The sequence below is a fragment of the Gracilinanus agilis genome, chromosome 2 (genome assembly GCF_016433145.1).
Source record: "Gracilinanus agilis isolate LMUSP501 chromosome 2, AgileGrace, whole genome shotgun sequence".
In the NCBI taxonomy this organism is placed as follows: domain Eukaryota; kingdom Metazoa; phylum Chordata; class Mammalia; order Didelphimorphia; family Didelphidae; genus Gracilinanus; species Gracilinanus agilis.
The window spans coordinates 433,586,993-433,603,644 of NC_058131.1; the positions used below are offsets into that span (position 1 = coordinate 433,586,993).

The following is a 16,652-nucleotide window of genomic DNA, read 5'->3' on the forward strand; positions in this document are numbered from 1 at the left end:
CTAAATTCAAGTACTCACAGATGAAAGGGAAAAGCCCCAAAGCATGGTGTAAGCAGAATGGGCATAGAGCAGAATTACTTTAGGACAGAATAATGACAGCTGAAGACAAATTGGCTCACTGTTGGGCTCCAGAAATGAGGTAGTTAAGGTGATTTGGTCTCATTCAAGGAATTGATTGATGGTTCAAACTGACTTCATTGTGAGGAATGAGCTTTATCATAAGGTATATAGTAACAGAGGAGCTAAGTAATTAAGGTGAGGCAAGGAGGTGAGGAGGTGTGGTAAGTAAAGACAAGAGTAAGAAAGTGAGTGAGAGAGTGGGAAAGCAAAAAGTGTGTAGGGATTTTCAGGAATGCTTTTTATCTTCATTAGTTACTAAAGCAGGGGTCATTTCTTTGGGAAGTTGTTGTCCTGTGTCTCCAGGGAACTGTCATTTTACCCATCATCCACTTTGGTCTGCATGGCTTTACCCATGGTTCACTCTGTTTGCTCACTAGGGGTTGGAAGAGCAAACTACAATGTAAATGGAATGCTAATGATATGTCAAATACCCTGGGACAACTTTAGGTCAAGTTTTGCTCTCATCTGCAAAGACTCTAAAGGAGGCAGTGAGTGTGCAAATTGAGCATTGTTTGAACCTAGTTCTGTATGCCAGGGGAACTGAACCACCTATACTTGCTGTCCAGAGACCCAACCAGTGACTTAATTATGCCCAAGATTGATGTAAGGAGTTTTCTCATAATTATGAATCTAAGCAACCAATGTCTCTTATATGAAATGTAGCTCCATTCTAATCAACATTGTTTCTGTGTTCTTTTGATTGTGTACAGCTACTTGGCAGGGTTTGTGGGACATTTCAGCCCATATCAGTTCTAGAACTGGAAATGTGGCATAGACATGCGCTATCTTGCTCAAGCGTTATGGTGAGTTTTAACCTCTGAGGGAGAGATTTTGCTAGAGTTAGTTGTCTAACCCTCATGTTATTCATTTTTAAATGAAATCTTTTAAAAATGTGAAGTTAATAACAAATACAAAAATTCCAAAGTACAAACAAAAAAGCTATATAAGAGTAAGGAGAGAGATCTTGTCTCATGTTGAAATTATAGATGAACAAATATTCTGGTAACAAGATTTTAATACTGGGTAGGGAACAAAGTGATTAAACCATGCTTTAGAGTGATTCTTATTGGATAAAATTTTGTATAATTGACTAAGTTCAAGAGTTAGAGACAAAAGAAGCCAGAAATCAGTATATATGGAAGAAATCAGGTGGTGGAGCAGGCAGGAGAAAATTTTTTGTTTCCACTCCCTCATACATGGCATCTGGAAGTAGATATATTTGTCCAAAGAAAGACACTCTAGCCAGTAGCTGAAAAGTAAAGTTTAAGAAAAATCACATCACAATTCAGAAAGATAGTCCTGAGGTAGCTTCAAGGAATGTGACCCCTGGCAGCAAAGAGGAGAGTTGGTTGTTGGCTTAAGATATAGTTAGACTTGGCAATTGAGAGTTAAACTATAGGGAGAACTCCAAAAATGAAGACAGGATTTTAAGACCCTATGGTTTGGGAATTGTAAATTGCTTTTACTACGTGTTCCCTACCTATGAGACCCACTACTATTGTACTTTAAATTTAAGCTCACTCTTTCTCCACAAAATGTCTGTATTTGTGGGCCAAAATGCTCCATGTTTGGGGAGAAATGTTTTGCAGCAAGTGTCCTTACTGTTTGAATTAGGAAGAAACACAATGGTGGGGGACTTTGGGTCTGGTAGTTTTAGTAGTGAATACTCATAATATAATAAATAATAGCCACTTTCTTGGGATCTAACCTTAAAGTGTGACTATGAATTAGAGGAAGGAGCCCAGAGAGGGTGATCCATGAGAATGTAGGAATTTCTATTATATATAGTTTTAAAGAAAGAACCATATACACATACATATATACAAATTTTTGTGTATACATAATAGTTTATGCATGTATAGTATATATGTGCATATAAACACACACATATATAAGAATATAGTATTATACAATACTATAAACACATATAGTCTATGTACATATGTGTGTATATGAAGCTAGGTGGCTCAGTGGATAAATTGTTGAACTTGGAGTCAGGAACTAATCTTCCTGAGTTCAAATATGACCTCATACATTTGACAGCTGTATGATGCTAGTCAAATCACCTATCTTGTCTGTCTTAATTTCCATATCTCTAAAATAATGGTATTAATAGCATTTATCTCTTTGGGTTATTATGAGAATAAAATGAGATAATAGTTGTAAAAATTTTTGTAAACCTTTAAGTTCTATATAAATACTATTATTAGCATAACTGTCTATCTATCTATCTACATATATACATGAGTCCCAGAGAAATCTTTTTGCCTGAAGTCACACTACTTAATTAGTTGAAGAGCCATAACCCAGACTTTCTGATTCTCCATCCAAGGTTATTTCTACTAATTTAATTAAACTGCTGACTTTGTATTAATTCTGTATTAGCCAGTCTCTCAGATTAATATAGCCAGAGGCAACCTGTACAACAATAAAGTTCAGAAAGTGTGCCTGCATTGTCCACTGTCCCCATTTGTATTTTCTTTCTCTTCTACTCCCACAGATCCTATCATCACCCACAAAGAATTCTCCAGATCCAAAAAGCCCTATGGCCTTTGAAGTCCATAGTTACTCAACATATTAAGCCAGGCCCTCACTTACTTCATGCCTTTCCTAGCTCCTCTTTAAGTGTTGTCTTTCATCCAATTAGAAATGGGGTCAGGGATTATCTTGCTTTCACTGAATTTGTATACCCAAGGTTTATAACAGTACCTGGAAGATGTCAACCCTTCTGTCACTTGACAGATAAATGCATGAGATATATGGTATGTTCAGGGAAGACTAACACCTCTGGTGTGAGGGATTGCTGAGTCCTTTTCAGGGATACTCATCCACTTTTGATGTCTACATTTCACCTACAGCTCTAAGAAGCTGTAGCATGTGTAGTGGCCACATTCCAGTAAATAATCTCAGAAGACTGACTAAACCAGATGGAGGGTAACCAACTGTCCTCTAATCTGTTAGAGAGTCAGGGAGAACATGAAGATTTTCTTGGAGAAATGGGCAGATGAGAACAATCTGTTCCAATGGCCATGAAGGTGGCTGAAACAGGCACTGTAGAATGTCTAGAATTTGGTCAGACATCAAAGATACCAAAGTCATCCACTGCTTCCCTGACCATTGCCAGTCCTGATTTTGTCCTGTCTCTGGACTTCAATGGCTCTAGAAGAAAGAATGAAATTGACAACTTTGTGCAATGCTGTCTCTTAAATCCATTTCATACACAAATCAAGACATCATTTTGTGATGTCATTGGTCCTCTTAAAAAGTAAAGGACCAACAATAACAACAGCAGATAAATACCAAGATAAGAAAAAGAAAGGCAAAACAAGGTCTTTGTCCTTCCTCTAATGGGAAGAGAAAATTCAAATAATTATACATACAAGATAAATAAAATGTAATAAAAAGTAATCTTAGAGGTAAGGCCCTAGCATTTGGGTAGAGGTTATAGGGAGACTTATTGCAGAGATGAAGTTGAACTGAATCTTAAAGCAAGTTAGGAAAGCCAGAATCTCAGATATATGCACACACACACATATATATGTATGTATGCCTGTATAAATATACAGGCATACATGTGCATATAGTATACACACATGTATATATACACTATATTACACACATATACATCTATCACCAATCTCTTTCTTATCTTGGGGAAATCTTGAACTCAAAAATACCTGTTACCTGTGTAAGCTTTGAGTTATCTTTATCTGAACTCACACACATATATTGGGTCTCCAGAGCTTAGCTATATTATAGGAGTGCCTCTGAGAGGTCAGGAATGATTCTCTAATGCCCATTGGCTCAAGCTCCCACTTCTTTGAAAGATTATTAGTTGAAAATCAATATAGTAAACTAGTTTTAAATAGTTTTTAGAGTTACTTAGTAATATTAAGTAGCCCCTATATTATACTACCTTAGTGATAATATTAATAAGGTACAATAAAAACATTTGGTAAGAAATATGCCCCAAATGTCTGAAACATACTTTCCCTGAAATACATATTGTCTTTGATAATGTATGATAGAAGAAATGAGATGTGCAAGGCTCTATTCTAAACCCTGGGGATGCAGATTTTAAAAAGAAGATAATCCTTTTCCCTCATGAGCTTTTTAATGAAAGTGGGCTCATGCTCATAGGGCACATGTGACAAAGGGGCAACTCACAGCTTCTGGTTGTTGGAAGTACTTTTCTACCATTTGTTGTATGCTAAAGAAGTTTCCCTAAAGTCTATCCTTGGCCACTGATCCAGACACTGCCATGAGTTGTCCAAGGGTGCGGTTGGAGAGGAAATGATGCTAGGATACAATGGGAAAATGTCAAGTCCATAGTACACTGGACCCTTTGAAACTCAAGTAATTACCTTCTTACCAAAGGTGTGTCAAAGGGAAGAGGAAGAGGGTATCCAACCAAGTTAGAACTTGAGGTCTCTCCTCTCAGACAGGCTTTTCCTTTTCAGGGATATGCTGGAAAGTGACCCTTGCTCCAGGGTCTAGAAATCCATTCCTTCTAAACTTTCTTAATAATTTAGTCATTCATAGTCAGTCTATAGGCCTGGTTAGGTTTCCTTGCCTATCCTATTAACTGCTCTCTCCAGGTTGTCCTCTGATCTTTCTAACTGTACTTTCTCAGTCCCTTTGCTTCTTTCAGGTCTTTCCTGGTATCCAAAACTATTCCTCAAGGATCTATGCTAGGTCTTCTATTCTTTCCCTATATTTTTTGCTTGGTTATTTTATTAGTTCTCATGAATTTAATTTCCATCCTTATGTGGATGGGTTTCTAGATCTCTTTCTCCAAACCAGTCTCTTTACCCAAATCCAGTCTCTCTCCTGGGCTCTAGTAACACATCTTCAAATATCAATTAAACATCTTGAAGCCATGTCCAAAACAGAACTCATTTTCTTCTCCCCCACCCCTAAACCATTTCCTCTTCCCAATCTCCCTATTTTTATTGAGGTCACCACCATTTTCCCAATCACCCAGGGTTACGACCTTAGGATTATCCTCAACTCTTCACTTGCACTCACCCTACATATCTCTGGTTCACAACATTCCTTTCTATTAACACAGCTTCCACTTTGTTGCAGGCCCTTTTACCTTTCACCTGGACTACTGAAATAGTCTTCTGGTTGGTCTCCCTGCCTTAAAATATCTCACTGATTCAGTTAATCTTCCACTCAGCTGTCAAGGTAATTTTTCTAAATCACAGATATGATCACATGATAAACCTCTGCTTCATTGGATGCCCATCACCTCTAGAATCACTATTCTCCGTTTGAGCTTTAAAGCCCTTGACAACCTAGTCCCTTCCTTCTAGTCCTCTTATTCTCTACTTCCTTCATATACTTCATGATCCAGTGACTATGGCCTTTTAGCCATGCCTTACACATGACTTTGCATACGTTTCTGTCTCCTGACTCCTTGTTTTTTAACTGGCTACTGTCCATACCAGAAATCTGCTTCTTCATTTTCATCTCTTGGTTTCCCTGGTTTCCTTCAAGAGTCCTACTTTCTGCATGATATGTTTCCTGATCTCTGCCTACTTGCCACCTTCAACTGTTATTCAACTGTTAGAGTCCTCTCTCTAAGATTATCTTCCATTTATATTTTATATATCTTTTATGTACAATTATTTACATGTTGTCTCTTCTATTAGAATATTAGCTTACTAAAAGTAAGGATCTTATTTTTTCCTTCAATTATAGCCCCAAGATTGTAGCCAGACAGTGGTCAGCACACAGTAAATACAAGTAAGCCTTCCACATTGCAACTTTCTCCATTATGGTTTTGATACATTGTAGGTCAGCATAAGAAATGGAAATTTTGGATGAGTTTTGTGAAAGCTACAGATGACATACAAAGGCCAACAGACATAGAAAAATTTTAGAAACTTATAAATGCATAAAATATATGTATGGTATTATATAATAACATATTTTATCTTTTAATACCATCAATATATGCAATTTCTTTTTTAAAGCTTAGTTTGCAAAAAAAGTTATCAGATGACACACAAAGGCTAGAAATGTAGAGATATCTTAACATTTTAATAACTCATAAATGCAGATTAGGTACTGTAAACACCCCACAAAAAGAAAAAGAAAAAAATTCAGACTTCTCTGGCACAAAGGGAGGGCCAAAAAATTTTACACAGATTTTCCAAATTGCTTAGGTACCATATCCCTATCCCCTGAGATATGAAAGGATTACCTGTATTTAGTAAATTCTTATTGATTTAAAGTTCATGTGAGACAGAATTGAGTTTACTATTCTCAGAATGAGTATTCAGCTTACAAAGGCTAGTTTGTTACCTTATGTTGATTAAGGACTCCAGGACAAGCTTTGGAGAGAGACTGATGAAAGACAAAAAGGGCAATAAACAACTCTGTTGCTCCCCTTACCTCACCTGAACTGGATGGAAACACAGGTGTTTTGGATGGTAGGGGAAGCCTGGGAGAGGAGAGGAGCCTTATGTTGGGAACTTGTATATATTATATATTGCCGATTTGCTGCCTAGTCCGTTGGCACTTCTTAGCCCATCATTGAAGTGCTCTTTCATGAAGGAAATGAACAACTGCTTCTTTTTACTCCTATCTTCTGATTCCAGATTTTGTTTAAGTGAGTGGGGTACTGGTGCTCATTTTTGAGTGATGAACTTGTCATCATTTTTTATCTCACACAAGTTCAAAGACAAATATATTCTTACGTAGTTATGGAATCAAGGCTAAAATGAGGTAACATGGTTTTTGCCTCCATCTTTAAATGTCCTAAAAAAGAACTTATTACATTTCCTTCCAAATTTACTAACCTTTCCCATTTTTTTTTGTAGGCACGTTGGTATTATTCTCTCCTTCTCATCACATGTATGCAACTGATTTTTAAATCTTGCCATTTCTACCTCCACTGCATCTCTGGTATCTGACCCCTACTTTCTCTGCAAAAGGTTGTGCCTTCATTCAAATTCACAACTGTTCTTGCCTAAATTATTGAAACAGCTCACTATCTGGTTTCTTGTCTCTAGCCTTTTCCTCCATAGAGTCACCAAAGTGATTTTCCTAAATGCTAGTATGACCATGTTACTCCCCTTCTCACTAAATTCCAGTGACTCCCTATCATCTTTTTTTTAAACCCTTGTTTTCTGTCTCAGCAATAAATCTAAGTCAGAAAGTCAAGGGTTAAGAAACAGGGTTAAGAATCAGGTTGCCCAGAGTCACACAGATAGAAAGTGTGCAAGACCAGATTTGAACCCAAGTCCTCCTGACTCTATTCACTGTGCTAGCTAGCTGCCCCTAAGCTCCCTATCATCTTTAAGATAAAAGAGAAACTCCTGTATTTAGTTTTTAAAGTTCTGCAAAACCTGGCCCCAACCTATCTTTCTAGCCTCATAGTATATCAGTGGGATCAAACTCATAAAAAAATAGGGTCCCCAAATACATAAAAGGTCCTTGTAGGCTTCATGTTTACTTAGAAAACCATATATTAACATTAACTATGTTCTATTGCATTTTTATTTATTTTGTTAAACATTTGCCAAATTTCATCTGATTTGGGGAATTTTAGTGTTGAGTAAGCCTGTGTATCTGACACATCTTTTTTATATTACCTCTTCTCCCTTACCTGTGATCCAGCCAAATTTGTCTTATCTTTATTACTCAAATGCTATTCCATTTTCCACCTCTGAATTGATTGTGACTGGCTACCCCTATGTCTAGAATACAGTCCCTCCATCCTCACCTCTCCCTCAGAGAATCCCTTTCTCTTCCTTCAGGACAAAGCTCAAACACTACCTTCTACATGAGAGCTTTCCTGATCCTGCTGTTAGTGTCACCCCTGCCACCTTGAATGTAATAACCTTATATTTATTTGTATTTATTTCTTTACAGTTCACGTGGTCATGACTATAAAGTTCACTTCCAAACCAGCAAGATCTGAGTTCATATCTTGCCTATAGTACATATTATTTGTTAGCAAATCATTTATCCTCCTTGAGATTCAAAAGACTAGATGATAAAATTCATAACACTTGCAGATCTACTGGGGAATGGGACCATCAGGTATGAAATTTCCTATGTGTTAGCATTTTAAAAATGGGGCCATGGAAACAGTGAGCTCTTCTTTACTAGAGATCTACATGCAAAGACTGGTTGACCACTTGACTGGATTATGGTAAAGGGAATTCATTCTTGTTTAGGAACAAATTAGACTAGGCGCCTTTTGTGATCCCTATGACCTTTCAAAATCTTAGATTTTGCAATTGTGTAAAAATTAGTGTAGCTCTTATTAATAGTGCTTATCATGTACCATGTATTGTACTAAGTCCTTTATAATTATCTTCTTATTTGATCCTCATGAGAGCTCTGGAAGGCAAGTATTGTTATTATACCCATTTTACATATGAGGAAACTGAGGCAAAGAGAACTTAATTTAAAGCCAGGGTCACACAGCTAGTTCCTGGGGTAAAATTTGAACTCAAATCTTCCTGACTCCACGTCTTATAAACATTTTAACTCAATAACTTTATTGAAAGAAAAATACAGTGAAATTACTCAAGCTTGAAAGAATCTCAATGGAATTTAGATACTTCCCCTCAAGGGCAGGTCCAATACAGGGTGTATTCTTTCTGCATGTTGTAGTCAGACAGGATTCTCCCATCTTCTAGCTGCTTCCCAGGAAAGATCAATCTCTGCCTTCCTTGTCCTGGATTTTGGCCTTGACATTCTCAATGGTATCACTTCAAGGGTGATGGTCTTGTTATCAAGGTCTTCACAAAGGTCTGCATTGTCAAGCAGTACATACTGAACACTATCCACTGTGCTACCCAGCTGCCTCAGAACTCAGACATTCTGAGTCTAGTTTCTAAATTTCCCATTTGTAAATTTTATGAATTGTCTTTGGATTACTATCTGCTTCTTAATGGCCTACTATTACAAGGTTCTGAAGATACAAAGACAAAAAAAGGGACAGTTCTTTCTCTCAAAGAACATATATTCTACATGTATTGAGATAAAACATAAGATAATTTGGGAAAGGAAGAAAGTACCAATGTTGAGAAATCAGAGAAAAAGGCATCTGAAGTGAATTTTGAAGTTAAATATTTTGGGAAAGTGAACTCTTTTATTGTAGAGGAGACAAATATGTCTTTCTCTGGGCTCAGGCAGAAAAAATGTCTTATAGAGTACTTAAAACACTTAATGACTTCAATTCTCACTAATCCCCATCCCCACCTCCCAGCAGAGCAATTCCATCCAGGATTTAAAACAAGCCTTGATGCATGGCACAGTGGCAAGAGATGCCAGGACATGGGAGTGTGTGGGTGAATGCTTTATATATGTGTGTGTGCATACATAGTGAATACATTTATAATTGCATCAATACAAGAGCATGATTACATTCATTTTCCATTTCTGATCAATTTTTATGAAGTTTTTTTTCAAATGTTTCAAAGCTAAAAACAAAAACAAACATCATATTTTATTTTCCCCTAGGAAGAATTTTTAAGCCTTCAGAATTTTGCACAGCCTAATTGACGGGTAGACACAAATTCTTTCTTTTATGAGTTTTTAGTTTAAGGAGAATGTAGTTTTTTTCTTCTTAAAAATTATCACAATCACAATATTAAAATTTTAGCTGCAACATTCAAAATAGAAACCTAAATTTTATCTCCATCTTATAACACTGTTCAGGAATCTTTACCATTCCACTTGAATATTTTATTCCAGAAAATGTACCCTATTTTAAATTGTCTAGTTTACAACATAAGAGAATGCTAGAGCTGCAAGGCACCTTAGAGATGATTAATTCAACTTTCTATTTGGATAATACCTACAGAGATTAACTGACTGGCCCAAGAAAATACAGTCAGTTAAGTGGTAGAACAGGAACTGAAACTAGAAGACAGGATCCTTTTACTCGTTGGCCAATTTATGATCTTCCTTCTCTTAAACAAATTTTTAACACATATATTAACATCTACCATCTGAATTCTAATTCCTATCATTATTATTATAAGACAGAATTCCCTTCATTATAATATTTTGTCAACCAGTTGTTTAAGTCATGCTCAAGTTTTCATAATTCCAGTTGGAGTTTTCTTGGCAAAGATATTGGAATAGTTTGCCATTTTCTTCTCCAGTTCATTTTACAGATGAGAAAACTGAGGCAAACAGGGTTAAGTAACTCGCACAGAATCACACAGCTAGCTGTCTGAGGTCAGATCTGAACTTAGAAAAGGAGTTTTCCTAACTAAAGACCCAGCACTCTATCCACTATATACTACCTAACTGCCTCATCATTATAGCATACTACTATACTATATCAGAGTGTTTTAGTGGGTTCCCCTCTTTGCTTATTAAATAGGAACAGCAAAACTTCAGTGAGTCTCTATTCAAAACTGAAATCCTAAAATGTAACATGTGCTGAAGCAAAATAAGAAAGCAGTCTCTTTTCTCGTGTAACCCACCAGTATTTCACAGTTGTTTATAAGAATTGAATGAAAGAGAAAGCTGCCATTTTGACAGAGGTAGGGTTAATCTCTTCATAAAATGATAAAGGTACTACTTACCAGACACGATTGCACATACACATAAGCACGCCACATGAAAGCACAGAAACCATTACAGCTCTTGGCCACATCATTTCATCCTTTCAATGATTATTGGATTCAGTTATTTTGACCTTTACTTCAGAAGCCACTGTCTCTAGGCCTCAATATTTCCCTATTTCAGGTCAAGTTTAGAACCAGTTTTCCATGAGCACTTGTGAACAGAACACCAAGTAATTCTCAGCTATGTTCATCAGAGCTGAAATCACAATCTTTCTTCTAGGTTCAATGAAGATCCACCACCAATTCTCAATTGTGTTTAAGGGATTCCTGAAAGTAGCTTCCTAACTGCTGCACAGAGAATTGAATCTCTTCCTCTGTTATCTTCTAAGTTGTATGGGAATTCCCTGTTTTTTTTTTATCCTGAATCCTCATTTTTTAATGATTTTTTTACCTCTGATGTGGTCTTCCATCTTATTACTTGTTTGGAAGAGAAATTTGAATATCTGGTTCAAGTCTTTTTCCAATTCAAGCTAATCCTCCTCTTTGTTCTTATAAGTACAGCTAGTAATTAAAGAACTAGGAATTAGTATTGATCATTTCTATGATGGACCATATGGATCTGATAGCATGAAAGATATATTGAAATAGATCACTGCTATTACTCTCCCTGAGTAGAAGAGTCATGTTCCAAACAAAGGAGCCACCCAGGTTAAGGATGATGAACACTTTGGGAAGAATGCCCAACTAATAACCCTTCCTAAGAGTACTCTTCTATTTCAAGAGGAACAGAAGAACCCCTGGCACCTTTCATATCCATAGCTAAAGCCTAATAGGCTACAACTGCTGGAACAGGAATCAAATACCTCCAAGAGAACCAGCTTTGAAGTCAAACAACTATGCCAGTCCCATGCCTACATACAGCAAGGTTTTATGAAGTGATTCAAATCTTTGAATCTATATCCCACTTCTGCAAAGGAGCAGGAGGAGGTTTCTTCTCTTGTCATTTATTTGGGGCCAAATTTGATCTATAAATAAATATAATAATTTATCTCAGTATTCAGTTTCAATTGTTTTGTGGTTATAGATCTAGTCATTCTGTACATTGTTTTCCTAGCTCCTCTCACTTTAATTTTCCTCAGTTTATCTAAATCATTCCATACTTCTCTGTATTCATCAGGTTCACCATTTCCATTATATTAATATACATTAATTTCTTAAGCTATTCCATGATGAATAGACAACTACAATGTTTCCAATTTGCAACTTTAATAATAGGAACTAATATTTATACAAGTTCTTTAAAGTTTGTAAATTGTTATATACATATATTATCTCATTTGATTTTCACAACACTCTTAGGAGTAAGGTTGGTGCTATGATCATCTCCCAGAATAGGGCATTTAGAAAAGTAAACGAAAACACAATATTTTTGTTTGAAGAGACATCCAAAATTAGAATTCAAGGACCTCCTGGCCTTGAAAAATCCATTAGATAAAGGTTTTATTGATACTACTTTTACAGTGAAGTTATTTCTGAAATTGGTCCCATTCCCTTTTAGCCAAGAAAAACAAACCCCAAAAGGCCTGATACAGAGGCTACATCTAACAAATGAAACTCTATAATTTCTTCAAGGGTAGTCGCTGGTCTCTGCTCTGAGGAGAATGATGTTTTATTATCTATTCACCACTGTACCACCCTGAAATTAACCCTGAAGACACGTTGAGGATCTTAATCTCCACTCCTTTCTTCTGAGCTGCAAATTAAAAGCAAGAGTGAGTGCTTTCTTCATGTGGTGATTTGAAAGTATGCCTTTTGTGGCGGGATAGCACAAGCCTTTGTTTGAATTTTTCTTTCACTATAGCTTGTGCCAGGCGGTGCTCTACATAAGCCCCGCCAGGTCATTACTTGGATCTATGTACTGTGCCTTTAAGGTCCAGGGGCGTTCTGTAAACCCCAGCGGTGAACTACTTTGAGACATGCTGTGGGAGAGGTGAAGCGTCCCGCTCAGCTAGTTCTAAGTTCTTTGAAACTCGTGGAATCAGACCTGCCCTGAGATAGCTCCGAGTTGTCCTAGGATTTGGAGAAACCGTCGCCGTTGTCACAGCTGCAGGAGATTGGATCTCTAACAGTAATATAAAGGAAGCTGAATGGGGCTTGTGAACGTCTAAAAACTCCCCCGGTCTCCGCCCCACCTTCTCACCCTATTTCCCTGCATCTCTTTAAACAAACAAATATAAAGATCATCAGGTGGAGTTGGAACGACACTGTTAAATTATGGAAGATTTTTTGGCTGGCTGGATCGGGGGTAAGTTTGCATTTGGGGATCTGCCTGGACCTAAAGATCAGCAATGGGGAGGAGGTAGGAAAGAGATGTTATTGAACTCCAACTCTGAAGGGGTAGGAGAGCTGACTGTGAATCTCTTATGACTGAGACTAAGGTAGTGAGAGATGTGCACTTCAGAATAGACAACTCAATATGTCAGTAGGCTGTTGGAAGTCAGAATAAATTTGCCACAGACTCAGGTATTTGGGTGTTTATGCTCTGTGCCCACCCTTGCAGGAGATGTTTGTGTTGTGTCTAAGGAGGATACCTTACCAAACTCACCTTTAGTGGGAGGTGGGAGGGTTAGGTAACACATTGGAAAATATTAAACCGATTTTTAAACCGTTACAGTTTTAACTAAAAATTCCCTTGTGTGGATTGATAGTTTACTTATTAAACTCCTAGGAAAAACCCTCAGCCAATCAGATAGCTTTTTAAAATACACACCCTTTTATGACTGGACATATCTGACTGCCAGTGGGAAATCTTGATGAGTGTGTGTTCTAACTAAGCAGAAACATGACGAGTATTTTGACAAGTTTGGTGCTGACTGCACTCTTTGCCAAGGGGTGGGGCTACTAAGATCCACAATGCCTTCTGAATGACCAATTTATGGTAGCTAGAGGAGTAAAGGAAGAGCTCTTCTTGAGAGACTGATGACGTCTAAGGGGGGATGAGTAAGGATAGATTAGGTTGGCACCAAGTGTAAGATACAGCTAACTTTATCCTCAGAATGAATTAGCCCAGAAGTCTTTCAAGGAAATACCATCTATTTGTTCAAGTTAGCACTGTTTCTAAAGTAGCTAGGTGTTTGGTCTGTCATTAGGAAAAAAAAAAAAAAAAAGCCTAGAGCAGCTTTCCATACTTGCTTATTTTAATTAACTTCAAGAAAACTACCTTTCCCCCATGTATTACCTTTCTTCCTTCTTCCCTCTCCCCTATCGTCATTAAGCTAGTCTTGCTTGAATCTTTAAAAATATTTCCCCCCAATATTTCTTCAAGACTAATTCTTTGGCATCCTCTGGACCACTTGGCTGCCCTAGTTTGTCTTCTCTTTCTTAAAATCACTATTCATTCAAGCTCACTTGGCCCTGTTCCCCCTCTTTCTCTATGGCTCTGTTCCTTTTCAGTACAGAAGATATGGCTGTAAGACAGTCAAAAAGACACTAGGAAGACTGGATTCATTTTCCTGTTGTCTCTATTATTCCCTAATCTCCCTCTCCTTCCTCAGTCATTCATTTCCTTTTCTTCTGACTTGAACAAATCCCTTCTAACTCCTCTTCATCTAGCTGTTTCTTACTCTCCCATTTTCCCTTTCCTTTCCTTTTTCATGTTTATTTTCACTTATCTTGTGAGAGAAAGACTCCTTAGCACCTGTCTTCAGGAAAGCAGTCTTAACCTATATCACATACTGCGATGAACCTGACCAAGCACTCAGATTACCCTGCTTCCAATGCAAAGTATGCATAAAAATTAATGAGGATCATAGATGTGGAACTAGAAGAGGCCTTAGAGATTACTGAATAAATTGAGGTCCAGGGATGTAAAGTGACTTGCTAAGGATCACACAGGGACTGTGTCAAAATTGGGATTTGAAATCAGGTTCTGACTCCATGTTTAGATTTCTTTTCATTACACCATGATATCTTCCTTGGGTGTACACATGTAGCATATATAAGATATATAAGATATCCAGGAAAGTATATGAATTTATAGGAAATATCCCTCCCCAATAACAATAAATAGGGCAATAAACAATAAAAAGGACTTATACTTCTACGGCAGGGGTCAGCAACCTTTTTGGCCGTGAGAGCCATAAATGCCACATTTTTAAAAATGTAATTTCGTGAGAGCCATACAGTGCTCACAGTGCACTCCTGTAACACTGCACGCTCCTGTAACAGCGCCTGAAAAAAAAATGGACTTCATGGCTCCTGCAGAAAGAGTCATATCTGGCCCTCAAAAGAGCCAGATATGGCTCTAGAGCCATACATTGCTGACCCCTGTTCTATGGCATGCTAGACTGTACTTATAATCACCCTATGGTGAGTATACTCCTAAATCTGTTTATTTGGTCTTGTATTCTCCTCTAAGGTCCAGTTCTACATCACCAACTGCTTATTAGACATTTCCAAATGAGTGTTTTCTCAGCATCTCAAACTCAATATATCCAATATAGAACTCCCTGGTTCTTCAGAACTCAGCCATCTTCCATACTTACTTATTTTTGTCAAGGGCACACACTATCTTCCCAGTTACAAAGGTTTGCAATCTTGAAGTTTTCCTTGACTCCTCATAGATTCCCTCTCCACAACATCTTTTTCATCATTCCCTTCTCTCCACTCACACTAGAACTATCCTAGTTCAAGCTCTTATTACTTCTGACTTGGACTATTGCAGCATCTTCTTAATTATTCTCCCTGCCTCTAGTTTCTCTCCTTTCCAATTAATCTTTCATACAGTTGTTAAAATGACATTTCTAAAGCATAGGTATAACCAAATCTCTCCCTGTACCAGTAAGGCCTAGTGTTCCATACTACCTTTAGGCTAAAACACAACTCTTCTGTTTGGTATAGTAGGCCCTTTACAACCTGGCTCCTCCCTTCCTTTTCAACTTTATGGTATATTTCTATACTTAGTTTGGTCCAACCATATTGGCTTTCTTGTTGTCTTACAATATCTCTACATTCCAAAATCTATTTCCATGTCTTTAAGCATATTGACCCCATGTCTGGAATATATTACCTCTTTACCTCTGCCATTTAGAATAACTCATTCCCTTGGTATCTAGGCATTGGGGAAATCAAAGACAACAATGAGACAGTTAATGACTGAAGGTACAAGAGAGGTGTAAAAAGGTTAACATAAAAGAGAAATCATAAGGGGATCAATAAGGTCAAGCTGTGTATCTTTCCAAAAGGGAAGATAATACTTGTGACTCCTACAAATTTTATCATTATTAGGACAATTAGAAGGTGTATACATAGGCGAATGCCTGGTACTGAGTTGAATATGATGAGATGACTTCCAAAAAAAAATTAAGACATGAGGGATACACTGAGAGAAAGTGGGAAAGGGAAGAGTAGTATGGGGAGAATTATCTCATAAAAGAGACACACAAAAAAAGATTTTACAATGGAATGGGAAAGGGTGGCAAGCAATACTTAAACTTTACTGTTTATAGGAATTGGCTAAAAGAAGGAATAACACACAGACATACCCATGTAGTTGGGTATAGGAATCTATCATACCCAAAAGGGGTTAGCAGGGGAGAAAGATTACAGAAAATGTGGGGCTGATAGAAGGAAGAGTGGATTGGGGGAGCAGTGGTCAGAGGCAAAACACTTGTGAGGAGAGGTAAAGTGAAAGGAGGGAGAGAAAGAGAAGGAAAAACAATAAGAAAATAGGATGGAGGGAAATGCACACTTATTAATCTTAACTGTGAATGTGAATGGGATGAACTCAGCTATACAATAGGAGTAACTAACAAATTAGACTAAAAGCCAGAATCCTATAACATATTATTTACAAGAAAAAAAATGGAAACAGAGAGACATACAAAGAGTAAAGGTAAGGGGCTAAAGCAGAATCTATTATGCTCTAGCTGAAGTGAAGAAGAAGAAGAAGAAGAAGAAGAAGAAGAAGAAGAAGAAGAAGAAGAAGAA

The 16,652-nt window shown here is 37.3% G+C and overlaps 1 protein-coding gene across 3 annotated transcripts in view; it reads left to right on the forward strand.

Moving 5' to 3' along the window:
• The first annotated feature begins 12,673 nt into the window (after positions 1 to 12,673).
• SLC25A48 (solute carrier family 25 member 48) overlaps positions 12,674 to 16,652 on the forward strand; it is a 78,608-nt gene continuing 74,629 nt past the window's right edge. For all 3 annotated transcript variants that reach the window (XM_044664701.1, XM_044664702.1, XM_044664703.1), the window contains exon 1: positions 12,674 to 12,969. In XM_044664701.1, the coding sequence (XP_044520636.1) occupies positions 12,939 to 12,969 (31 nt within the window). In that variant the 5' untranslated portion in view covers positions 12,674 to 12,938. The remainder of the gene's footprint in view (positions 12,970 to 16,652) is intronic.